This window comes from Nothobranchius furzeri, chromosome 11, assembly GCF_043380555.1.
Source record: "Nothobranchius furzeri strain GRZ-AD chromosome 11, NfurGRZ-RIMD1, whole genome shotgun sequence".
Classification (NCBI taxonomy): domain Eukaryota; kingdom Metazoa; phylum Chordata; class Actinopteri; order Cyprinodontiformes; family Nothobranchiidae; genus Nothobranchius; species Nothobranchius furzeri.
In genome coordinates, this window is record NC_091751.1 from 38,373,314 (window position 1) to 38,385,620 (window position 12,307).

Sequence of the window (12,307 nt, forward strand, 5' to 3'; positions counted from 1 at the left end):
ATATGGAAATCGTGCATCCTGTCCTGGAATCAGAGAGCACGCTTCCGAACTCTCGTTCTGCAACAACGGAGCCGCTTTTGAAGTAGCGTCACCCGAACTGGAAACCGTTTGAATGAAGGATTAATCTGAGTTCATGGCTTTAGGAACGAACCTCCTGCAGCTTTGGTTTAAAAAGGGAAATCTTCACGTTTGTTTTTGGGACACTTGCATAAGAAAAATAAAAGAGCCAACATTATGCAGGTCACATTCGGATGCATTTATGCTCATAATCCTGTCTACTGGAACGCGTTTGATATTTTAGTGTTTCTGCATTAAGTTTTTCCTTCTTTCCTGTTTATTTCAGCTTCGTTCTGGTGTGACTGATTAAAACTAAGTGAAAAGGCCAATTGTGTTGTTTTTCTGCTCCATGTTTTATTATGATGTCATTAGTGTCGCACTGGGCTGGAAATTTTTGTGACCACTCAGAAAAATTCTCAGGATAATTATCCTCTGGAGCCAGACTCTGAGTTGTTGGCGTCTCCTACCAGTTTCAGTTTAGTTTCTGCGAGTCAGAAAGTTTAGAGAGTGTTTCGAGACTAAATTGAGACTCAAACGAGAAGTAAATAAAACTACAATGTGTCATCAAGTTGTCGACATTCCTGTCAGATGATTCCTGGCTTTGTGGGAAAAGGGGGAAAAACGCAAGCGTTTACTTATATTAAAGTTAATTTACATGAGTAGTTGGAATGTTGACCTGGGCGTGTCCTGTTCAGGTAAACGGAGTGGATCTGAACGGACGGACCCAGGAAGAGGTGGTGGCTTTGCTCAGGAACACTCCGATGGACGGTGGCGTCGGGCTGCTGGTTCTACGCCAGGAGGAAGCTCTGCTTCCTCGAGAAGCGGTAAGTTTAATTTCCACCTCACTCTCTTCTTCTTAACTTCAGAGAATTTTGTGACGCCTCCTCTCTGAGTTTACCCCGTCCGAGCATGCACATCCACTCTGATCCTCTTTATCATCGAAGCCTAAAACAAAACTCCGTCTTTGCTTTTGCTCTCCTCTCACTTTCCCTCCTCCTGCTGACAAACGCTGCCGTTTCTCCTCTTGTCTTCCTGTTTTACGTCTGAGCCGACTCGGAGATTGATGGATGTCGGGACGAGTAGAAAGACGCGAGGCAGGCAGAAGGCAACGAGTGAAGAACTCGCTCTGCTCGCCCTCGTGCTTCAGATTAGACACATAAATCTTTCTGAGCTTCTATCAGGAGCGTTTCTGATTAAAAGAGTTTGAACAGAGGCTTCTCTCGAGTTGTGACTCTGAATGAGTTTGTTTTATTATCTCTGGATAAAATAATCCCCCGAAGCCGGGTCAGGAACCTCATTGAGATGTGAAGAGGTGGGAGCTGTTTGCTCATTGATTCTGTACGATCTCCTGCTGGAACATTGAGCTGCAGCACCGTAAATCCCTCCTCTGTGGTCAGGAAACAGGTCTCTTTGTTCACCGCCGGAGGCCGTCGAAGCTGTTAACGGCCCACGGAGAGGTTCAGGAGAAAGTTGTGCCAATCAGGTGTCTGACCGGAGACGACTAAGCGTAGAAATGGATGCAGATGAGATGAGCTGTCGCTGGGGAGGGGGTGATCAATACTCGTCTTCAGCAGGGCTTTCAGTTCAGCCAGTTTGTTGTTAGAAGCTTGGAGGATGGAGGAGAAGGCGAGTCCAGGGAGACGAGGTCCAGGGGTCTCATTTATCAAACATTGCGTAGAATCCTTACTAAAACTGTACTTAAGCTCAGCAAAGAAATGTACTTACGCCAAGTAGGTTTGTGATCTATCAAACATGGAGTACGCACAGCTGCACGCAATCTCCGCTTCATGAATCTGAGACTAACGAGAAAGTTTCTCAGCTGCTTTTAGTCACATCCCGCCCTCACCACGCCCACTTACTGCCATAAATAGTCGATGCAAAGTGTCTTGTGGTTCTCATGCATATACATAAGCCGGCTGTTGCAGCGCTCTGCCAATGACATGGCGACCGTAGATCAAGGAAGCGCAATTTCACAGAAGCAGAAGTTGAGGTACTTGTGGGTGAGGTGGAGAAATGAAAGGAAGTGCTTTTGCAAAACAAATAAGAGAAAATCCACAGAGTGGCACAGCGTTGCTGAAGCCGTCAATGCTGTGAATTCTTCAGAGAGATCTGTGGCGGATATTAAAAAAATGGTCCAATCGGGATTTGATCACCAGACTCCCGGGTGAAAGTCACGCACGCTAACCAGTCAGCCAAACGGAGATCTCCCTTGTCCAAATAGCCAGGGCGTATGATCAATCGGGTCACAGTGACAGGACACACACTGTCACAGACGCATGACATTCTGTCTCAATCTGTCCCCCTGCTGATGTTCTGCATTCCGTATTCTGCGCTTCAGGCTGTGTGTGTGTGTGTGTGTGTGCACCCTTGCGCGCGTGCGTGTGTGTGTGTGTGCGCGCGCGCATGGGGGTCTTGTTCTGTGTGAAAACGAAGCAGTACAAGTGATAATGCTGCAGGATTTCATAATTTTATCCTTCTCAGCAGCAGCACTGCATCTGCTCTCCATGTCCAAAATGTGCGTAAGCCAGGTCCTTAGTCAACTTAAAGTTGCACACATTTTTCCGCTAAGTTTTCTTTCGTAAATCACAAAGTTTGCATGGAAAGTTGCTTACGCAGTTTTCCAACCCTGTTTTGTGCGTAAGCAAGCTTGATGAATGAGGCCCCAGCTCTTTAAACGAGCATCTGGAGGTCTTTGCAGCTGGACCCGAGGTTTCAAAGCTGCCTGAAGCTAAATAACTCCCTAGCTCTTGTTTTTGTTTGAATCACAAATGGCAGCTAATCAGCTAAGTGAATGAGATCAAATACAGAGTAATGAAAACATGAATCCAGCAGCTGCTGCTGTTAGAGCCGCAGGTTTAACAAACAGCTTTCCTAATGGCAAGGTGTGCACCGATTCTGCATCAAGAACCAATATCGATTTCTGATTTTCGCCATCAAAAACAAAGCACATGGGAGATTTTTCTTCAGACACACAGATAACCTGCCAGCAGTTTTTAGCTGCCTCTCTAAAAACACTACAAGTAGATCTAGAGTTTTTATACAAATTATTATTATAATGAGTAAATAGCGTTATGTATAGATGTTCTAGTTTGTTTAATAAGCTGACATCCTTGTTTAAGTCCTACAGCAGGCCACGACTATTACCACTAATAAAGACATAATGTAATAGGTTTGTATTTGAATGTGTACATTTTTCTTTTTTCACCCTGAAATGGAACTAAACACACAATAATCCTGATTCTCAGCTGTTCAACGTTTAAGAAACAAGCCCATAATGAAAAAATTCCCAAATCCGAGTCCAAATTCCATTTATTCATCAAAATGACATAACAGAATCTGGGATGCAGCCGCTCCGTTCTGCCTTTAAACTAAACAATGCCGTCCTTTCAAACAGCTGACTCTGAGCAGAGAAACCAGGATGTGGGCGGAATCCTCGGCTGCCAGGAACGCGTCTCTGTATTCCATCTTTTGGAATTTAGATCAAACAAATCAATTTTTGTTTTGTTTGTGAAAGAGCTGAGATTCAGTGTGCTAGTGGTTTTCTGAAACATTTTGGACTCACGAGATGATGCTGATCAGTGAGAGCTGTCTGGAGTTAATGTTTTAGACCAGAACCTCTTCTGAGGAGGCCCAAATGTCCGCAATGCTTCTCCTTTTACTTCCTGCACACCTGTTCTTTCATCCCACCACTTCATATTTTCCTCGTCTCCATCTGCTGCTGCTTGTGAGCAAATTTTCCCAGTTTCTGTCTGTTAATACCTGTTGCCTCACTGGTTTTGGTTCTTCTGTCCCCTCCATCCTTTAGATGGCTGAATCCCAGAAGCAAAGCCCCAGAGACTCGGTAAGACTCCTCCTAAACACCACATCCGCCTGTAAAGATGCTCCTTTTAATTTATTTTGGGGGAAAGAAACTCTAAATGTTTTATCACCCGTCTGGGATGAAAACATTAGATTATGCATGCATTAATGGCTCAACGTGCAAGGCTCTGCTCATGCATGAAGTGTTAGACAGTAAAACTGATTTAAATCTCCTACTGAAGTAGCTTTTAACAAATCACAACTTAATGGTTGAGCGTTGAGCCGAGGCTCTGCTGCAGGATGAGCTACTCCCGTCAGCGAACATGGAAACACACGGAATAGTGTTATTATTTTGGGATGAGGTTGTCCGTCTGACCTTCTGGCTGCAGACTCCCTCGGATGCGCTCTGAATTTCAAACACCTTCCCTTGTTCGGAGGCGGCTGCAGCGCCTTCCTCGGCCGGATAAACGTGCGTTAAGATCTCCGAACCATCTCCATCGTCACCCTGAAGGTTCTCCATTCGGGCCGCCGTTAAAAGCTCGTCGCCTTTTAACGGCTGTTATTAAAAATCCAACCAGTTTCCGTAAATCTCCATTTACACTCAAACCTGAGATGTAATTCAACTCCTCAGACTTCTGGCCTCCACATCTGGCTTTACCTCCAGGTTACATCTGGCTGGGTGAGAGTAACTGGTTATGTTGTGCACGCCGCATTAGGAGCGTAATTGGCCAGTAAATTTGATTGGCAGTTGTCTCGGCCAGCTGTGTGGATGATGCTCGTCATGACAAAACGTTGTGGCAGGACATTAATGATTATTGTGACTGCAGCTGGCACATTTCACAGGAACACGCATGTTCAGCAGCAGCATTAACGCTCACGGCTCCTCCAGCAGCTGGTGAGATGATGTCACAGCGCTGGGATAAATCTGACTCCAGCTTCTAAAATGGCCGCGCGTCATCACCTTATGGAAGAATGGTTGTGTCAATAAATAGATGTAAAAATAGACATCTGAACTTTCTGCTCTATGGTTTCCCAGCCAGTTTAGTTTTTTTTCCCACAACCTCAGAGCCAAAGAGAAGATTTAATCTACAGATTATAATCTGCAGTGTTTTTGTTTGCATCATGGCTCTGCTCTCTCACGACAGGGAAGTAAGAGAAGTTCAGCTTTGTTTTGTTTTTCTTGTAGCTGCTGGTGCAAAAACACTTTCATGTTTTCAAACACAGATGGGATGATATGTATTTTTTCTGTTTGTGGTACTTTTTAAAAAATTATGTATGTTTGTTTGAAATAAACTAAACTAAACTAAACTAGATGGACGACTTCATTACAGTCGTTCAAATGAGAAATCTGGAGTTTAATCCTAGAGATCGCCACCTACAGGTGGAAAAATGCAATGCACCTTTAATCCCCTCTCCCTGCTGCTGTGATTATGAAGCAATGTCTCTCATTCATAGACGGGAAGCTCTAGAGTTAGTTATTCTTCCCACGTTTTGCTGTTTATCCATAGATATCCTTGTTCGTATGAAATGTTGTCAACCCAGCATCAGCTGAAAAACGCAGCTCAGTGTCGGACTTCCACAAACGTGCACGCTCTGCCAAACGCTATTGGCTAATGCTGAGCTGTAGTCTTGTAAAATTGCACGAGGCTCCATGAGTTTAAATACAAATATAAAGAAATGTTTTCTCTGCTGCTGCTTTGTTTTGCATAAATGCAACTAGAACAAGTACAGCTTTTAAGCACATGCACAAAGCTTCAGACCTTAGTAAATCAGATATGCAAAGAGAAGTTTCATTTTTTTTTCATATTATAACTCAATAAGATACAAATAAGATCCATATGGATACATCTGTGTTCAGCTCCTTCCTGCGTTAAAATCTCCAAACCTCCAGATGAACCTCTCTGGTCCTCGCCCATTCCTGGAACACCGACCACCATAATGGATTCAGCGCCTTTCAGATATTATCTGTTGTCACTCAGGCACCTCACTTTAACGTCTCGCTGCCAATAACAACAGCAAGCGCCGGCACCGGGGGGTATGTGAGGTTTTGGAGACGGGGTGTGTGCCAAACAGAGCCGGCCTGCTTCTAATGGATCTTCTAGAAATGGACGCATTTCCAGTAAAGAGGGTTAACGTTGCTATTGTTTATTTTATTATCTAAATCTGACTAATTTCAGTGATGTTTACATTCTTGAGCAAACATCTGCTGGTGTTTATTCAGTTGGAGTGGTGCTCCTTGCTGTTTCTGTTCATGGAAAAAAAAGTTTAATATTGGAGCTCAAGTGAATGCAGTGAAGTTCGGGTCGTTTTGCCGTCTTGTGCAGTGAAATTACAACCAAATCTGACCGTAGAAAGTTCAGACAGGAAGCTTTGCCAGCGCTCCAGCTGGGCAGTTTTTCAGGTTGGCATGATTTCTCCTGCCAGAGAGACGGAGAGGGCTCCGCTGAGGGTCACACAGCAGACAGAGTGAAGCAACCCAAGTGGAAAAAGTGGAAAAAGCTTATTGAGATTGCTCCAGCGACCCAGAAATGACCCACATTTCTACAGCTGCTTCCTACAGGCGTGTGACTTCTAGGTTTGTTTAATTTTGAGCATGCTGAGACTTCCTCTAAATTCTTCTTGTTTTCGCTTCATTAGGCTTGTATAAGTCAGGCGCACTGTGGACAGATGTGTGGAGAGGTGTCGTGGAGAGCCGCAGAGGGCCTCCTCAGCAGTTTGCTCTTAAGTCACCATTTAGCTTTTTTTTTTAAATTCAGGCCCCAAAATATTAGAAAGTATTTTATTTTGATACTTGTCATTTTTTTATATCATCGGTCACTCTGAGTTTCACACGCAGGCTTCTACACCCATGTCCAGCGTTAGCCGGCAAGAGAAACATGACGAGGAAACGCTCCGGTCAACCTCAAATCTGTCACTTAACATTCATGCACTCACCCACCTTGAACCCCATTATCACCTTAACTCACATGTGTCAGGCCACGGAGCATTTTTATGTGGCCCGCGAGAAAAATATAAAAAGCATGTTAAAACTGACCCGCTGGTCGATTTTACCGCAAATACTACAACTCCCATGATGCTTAGCGGCGTTAACACAGAGCCGAAGTGCCCCCTCCTTTGTGTTTTTTCCAGCATCTGCTGCTCTGGTGTCTCGGACAAACTAAACACTCCTCTCACTCAGCGCCGACTTTACTCAGCTATTTGCCGATGTAAAAGCCCAGAAACTGAGATTTTAACCGCTCATTAATGCGTTCACGATTGAAAGAGAACATTTTCCAACTGACTTCCAGACAGAGCTGATATAACTCCAGCGAGCAGCGACACGCTCAAATCAGCATGACTCTGTGGCTGCTGTAGTTTTTATTTTTCCTCCCGACACACAACAACGTGGTCAAGCCACTCAGACATGTTCATCAGCACAAACCTATGTGAGCACCTGTTGTCATCTAATGTTGTCATTATTATGATGAAGATGAACAAAACAACAGGAGTCTCCTCCTCAGCTCAGATCAACCCCATGATGCAGGTATCTGGCTGGAACAGGTGAGCATCACAGTAAACCAGTGGAGCAAACTGAGCTTTAAATATGTTGGTTTTATGCTCTTTTTCTGCTCCACAACATGGAAGTTAACAGGTGAGATGTTGCATTTTCATTTAAGATAAAATGATATTTTTATTTTGTTGTTGGTCCGTGAGAAAAGATTTAACCTACAGTAAACAGGAAGTGGAAAGGCTGCAGATAGATGAATAGAATAGAAAATCCCTTTATTGTTCCTCAGTGGGGAAAGCTAGACGTCACAGCAGCGATGACACTTATTACAGGAGACAAAAAGGAGAATAAAAGATAAGAAAAATGAATAATCAAGAAAACATAAATCCTGAATAGATTTTAAAAATGCTGATTATACCACAAGTAATGAATACCACTGATGCCTTTTATTTAAAACTGACTTGCTCGTGTGTAATTTGGTTATTCCACATTCAGTGTTAATGCAGAAATATGTTTGTTTCCAAATTTAAAGGTTCAAAATCGCATATATGTTGATAAAGAAAATGTGCAAATTTGCCGTCACTTTTTCAAAAATATTAAGTTTGGCCCGCGACTTCGTCCCAGAGTTTCATTTCGGCCCCTTGTGAGTTTGAGTTTGACACCCCTGCCTTAACTAATCACCAGATGCATCAGTTTACCGCATCTTTGCACCAATAAGATCTGATTCATTCAAGCACCAGTAGGAAGGTCTGCTGGTATTTTTCAGAAAGAACTCATTTACTGAGAAGAGTGTCATGTTTGAACCAAGAATTCAGCCAAAACACCAAATAGATCAAATCAGGATGGATCAGCGTGGTGGGACTTGACTTTAGCTCGGGCTACATAGTCCTACTCGAGTGACTCCGATGGGTGTGGTTAGATTTGACAGCGTTTACATTAGCACAGTGGCTGCATGGTGGCACAGTGGTTAGCACTGTTGCCTCGCAGCACTAAGGTTGCAGGTTCGAAACTCTGCTCGGATGCGGCCTTTCTGCGTGGAGTTGCGTGTTCTCCCCATGCATGCGTGGGTTTCCTCCGGGTACTCCGGTTTCCCCCACAGATCACAACATGCCCTATAGGTTATAAATTGTAAGTCGCTTTGGATAAAAGCGTCTGCTAAATAAATAAACATAAACACAGTCCAGCTTTTCAGAACCTGCTTCGTTCCAAGCGTGCCGACCTGGTCTGACAACGTGACGTCAGTAGCTGATTGGCGAGGGGCAGCTGTCATCTCACTGCTCCAGAGCTTTCTGGTTCCTGCAGACAGCAGAATAAGCACCGTCGTGTTGTGTTTCGGTGTAGCACACAGATCAGCTCACACTGACCACCTTCTGTAAAGCACATGGAGCTGTGATATAGAAATAAGGCTGTCTTGGCTCATCTTGTCCTGCTATTTTTGTCTCAAGTACAAATTACAAGTGCTGCAGGTCTGCAGCCCTCTTGTGCTATGACGAGTGCATGCAAGGAAGGGAAAACACTGAAGTGAGCTGTGCCAGCCCATGCTGTACCGAGTATTGCTGCTGGAAAAGGGCTTTTAGCCTGACGTGACTCAACACAGGACACCTGACTTGGCATGTTTGACTTGATTAGGCACAGATAACTTGTCTTGACTAGAAATTAGCTTGACTTGACTAACTTGGCTTGATTTAATTGGACATGAACTGTAACGGGCTGTGCATGAACACAACTGTGGCTGCAGGGTACCCACATCCCGGGGAACTCGGCAGTGGGAACACTCAAGTCCCAGGGCAACATGGTTCTGTAATTAGGTGCAAAGCAGAGAGAAGGCGAGAACAAATCAGGGACTTGAATCCTGACAGTAGACACTTGTTTTAGTGTCATGTTGCAAATTTCTGCTGCTCGTGGATTTTTCACCTCTTCCACACCAGCGATGAAAAACGTTGTTTTTTTGCTGTGCCGACCGTTAACTGAGGGTCATGCAACCACATCACTCCCCTGGTGCTGTGAAATCAGACACGTGGGTCTTTATGAGCACTCGGCAGTGGGACTAACGGCCTTTCTAACCGTCCACAGAAGCATCTGATCCTAAAGCACCCTTTGCTGTCTGTGTGTTCTGTTAAAGGAGCCCTTCTGTTCCCCTCGTGGACCTCACAGCCAGAAACTGTTTTCTATACAGGAACAAAAACCATCAGAGGCAAATGAGATCATTTGGGTGGCTGCATGAATCGACTAGAAGTCATTTCGCTTCACCAATGATCTGTAAAAACAAAACAGTCAGGTTTGCTCCGTTTCTTTGTCCTCAGCTCTCTCTCTGTCCTCTATTGCTCCTCGTCATCTCTTAATTTCCCTCCATTCCCCCTCCTTCCCATCTCTTTGTCTCCCAAAAACACTTAAAAGACACTTTTAAGACACAAATCCGGTGGCCCGCACCTGGCTCCTACAATAGAGCTGATCAAAGGCATCCGTCTCCCCGTGCCTGCTCTGATAGTTCCATAATGGGCCCATAACATGAACATTCAGCTCCATTGTTTACGCCATTAGTCACACGGGCTTATGGAAAATTACTGCAATGCCACGTTGAAAAGCCATCAGCGGGAGCAGCAGAAGTGCAGCATCAACACGGCGCCAAGATGCTGTCTATCACATGTGCGTATTTCCTCTGCTCTCTGCTCACAAAGCTGTTATGAAACAATAATCTGTTGGCATAATGATGAAGAATTTCTTGATGGCTTAATGTACAGGAGCATTCAGCTCAGCATTACACAGCATAAGTATATTTGGACCGATGTGCTTGTAACAGGTCTTCAGATCCAGCAGAAACGTGACGCTGCCGTGGCGACCCCCGGTAACCACGCCGGCTAAGATTAGATCTACACCAACGAAACTCCAATTAGCTGACCACTAAAGGATTATGAATTGATTAAAAAGCATAGAATAATTTCATGAAATAAAACAGACAAGCTGCTAAGCTCACAAACACACACATCACAGATCTGGGTGACCCGCTGAGTGTTTCTTTTGCAGTGAAGCAACATAAGCCCTTCTTGGACTTGTGTAACTTTTCCCTCATCATTAGCAGCAGCGGCGGCGGCGGTGATAAATGGCTGCAGCGCTGAGGTTGAGGGTTCAGCGCTGCCTGTGTGTTTGTGTAGAGACCTGCTGGTGACACAAGTCAGTCAGAGAAGCTGCTTTACCGCAAAACAAGCTTTTTTGGTTAATTAAAGTGATGCTTCAAGCTGTCATCTGGCCCACACACACACACACACACACACACACACACAGAGTAGAGATCATCAGCACAGACTACAGGAAGCCTTGCACACGCTGCAGACTCAAACAACACGAACACACATGCACATCAGAAATAAGCCTTGCAGCAGCTGCTGGTGTAATTTCGTGGGTCTGAACAGCTTCTAGTGGCCAGGAGAGCAACAAAGAGAGGCCAGCTGATTGGTTCTGGACATCAGGTGTGACTGTGTGTTTGTGTTTCTCCTACAAGTGTTGTCCTTGGTGAGTGGAGGCACTGCAGCATCATTTAAGTGTGTGTGTGTGTGTGTGTGTGTGTGTGTGTGTGTGTGTGTGTGTGTGTGTGTGTGCTCACAGGGGACATGCCTCTTTCTCCTTAAACATGTTTACTCCGTCTCTCCCTCTCAACACACACACACACACACACCTGTCCTCCTCAGTGCTGTGCCAGAGCCCAGCTCAGTCGATCGTACAGGTATTTGATATTCATGGTCTACCAGCGTGGAGCTGCAGCAAGATGCATCAGAGTAAATGTGAGGATGGAGAGCAGAGAGCAGTTTAGATGGAGGTAGAAAGCAGGAGCTAATGATGAGACTTGACTATATGATAGATGAATGCATCTGAGCGGGTTTCATCCACCGTGCAGACAGGTGAGAGAGTTGATGAGGGGAAGGAACCACACTGGTAATGGTAGCGGAGGAAAGGGGACGGAGCCGGAGCATGTAGAGAGATGCTACAGTAAGCAGCCAACAATGGCTTCCACGCTCCACTTCTCTCCACCCATTACACCCTTCACTGCCTTCTTTTCACCTCAATCACTCTCTTCTTTATTTCACCGCTCCTCCTTTCCTTTTTAATTCTCCTTGAGTAACTTTTCCAGGGCCATTGGATCGGCGAGTTTTCACAAACCAAGAAGGGAGAAAAAGATGTTTAAAATCTGCAAAAAATATCAGGGTCAGAGAGGAAATGAGGAGGTCTGTGTGTTGTTTTTTATTAAGAAATGAGAAAAGTGGCATGAAAAGCCGCAGGTGAGGGAGGTGTGAGGCTGTGAAAGCAGAGGGAGCCGGAGAGACGGCGGTGTCGGCCTCATTTTGCGTTCCACATGGATTCATTCCTTTCTGTCGGCCTTTCATTCACACTCACTCGCTCGCTCACTCTGTCATTGTCATGCTCACACTTTCTCATTCTTTTCACACTTTTCTTTTCGGCTCCTCGCCTTTTCACCCTCGCTCTGTTTGTCTCTGTCCCTGATCTCTCCAGCACATCATTCTTCTTCTCTTTTCTCACCTTCTTTCAGCTCCGACTAGCCTCTCTCTGGCAGCTGTCTGTCATTTAGTCCGTTTCCCTCCTTGCTGTCTTTGCCCATAAAAGTCCTTTCAAATATTAAAGAAATTATTTATGTATAACTATCCATACATAAAGATAAAGTAATAAGCAGCTACCTGTTGGCGTTCTTTTGGCCAGCTTTAGCCTAGAACAAGAAGGTTTAGGGCAGCGTTGGTGTGTCCTACCTATGAGAAAGCCACTGTTCTACCAGATAAAAACATCTCCATGTGGTGGGTAACTATAATAAAAATCACTAATGAGGAAAGATTAATCACATTTAAAATTGCACTGGGGCTGCATCCTTTGAAGGGAGCATCTGAAGGCTGATTATGTCACATCCTTGCAACAAAGACTGTCCAAATACGATGGTTCGTCCAGATGACCCCCCCCCCC

At 44.8% G+C, this 12,307-nt stretch overlaps 1 protein-coding gene across 7 annotated transcripts in view; it reads left to right on the forward strand.

Annotated features, from left to right (window-relative positions):
- The window catches only part of pard3ab (par-3 family cell polarity regulator alpha, b), a 283,974-nt gene that overhangs the window by 148,577 nt on the left and 123,090 nt on the right, over window positions 1-12,307 (forward strand). For all 7 annotated transcript variants that reach the window (XR_008563780.2, XM_015956043.3, XM_015956044.3 and 4 more), the window contains 2 exons: window positions 753-881; window positions 3,863-3,898. Coding sequence is in view for 6 of the 7 variants with exons in the window: in XM_015956043.3 (XP_015811529.3) it covers window positions 753-881; window positions 3,863-3,898 (165 nt within the window). In the remaining variant the exon portion in view is untranslated. The remainder of the gene's footprint in view (window positions 1-752; window positions 882-3,862; window positions 3,899-12,307) is intronic.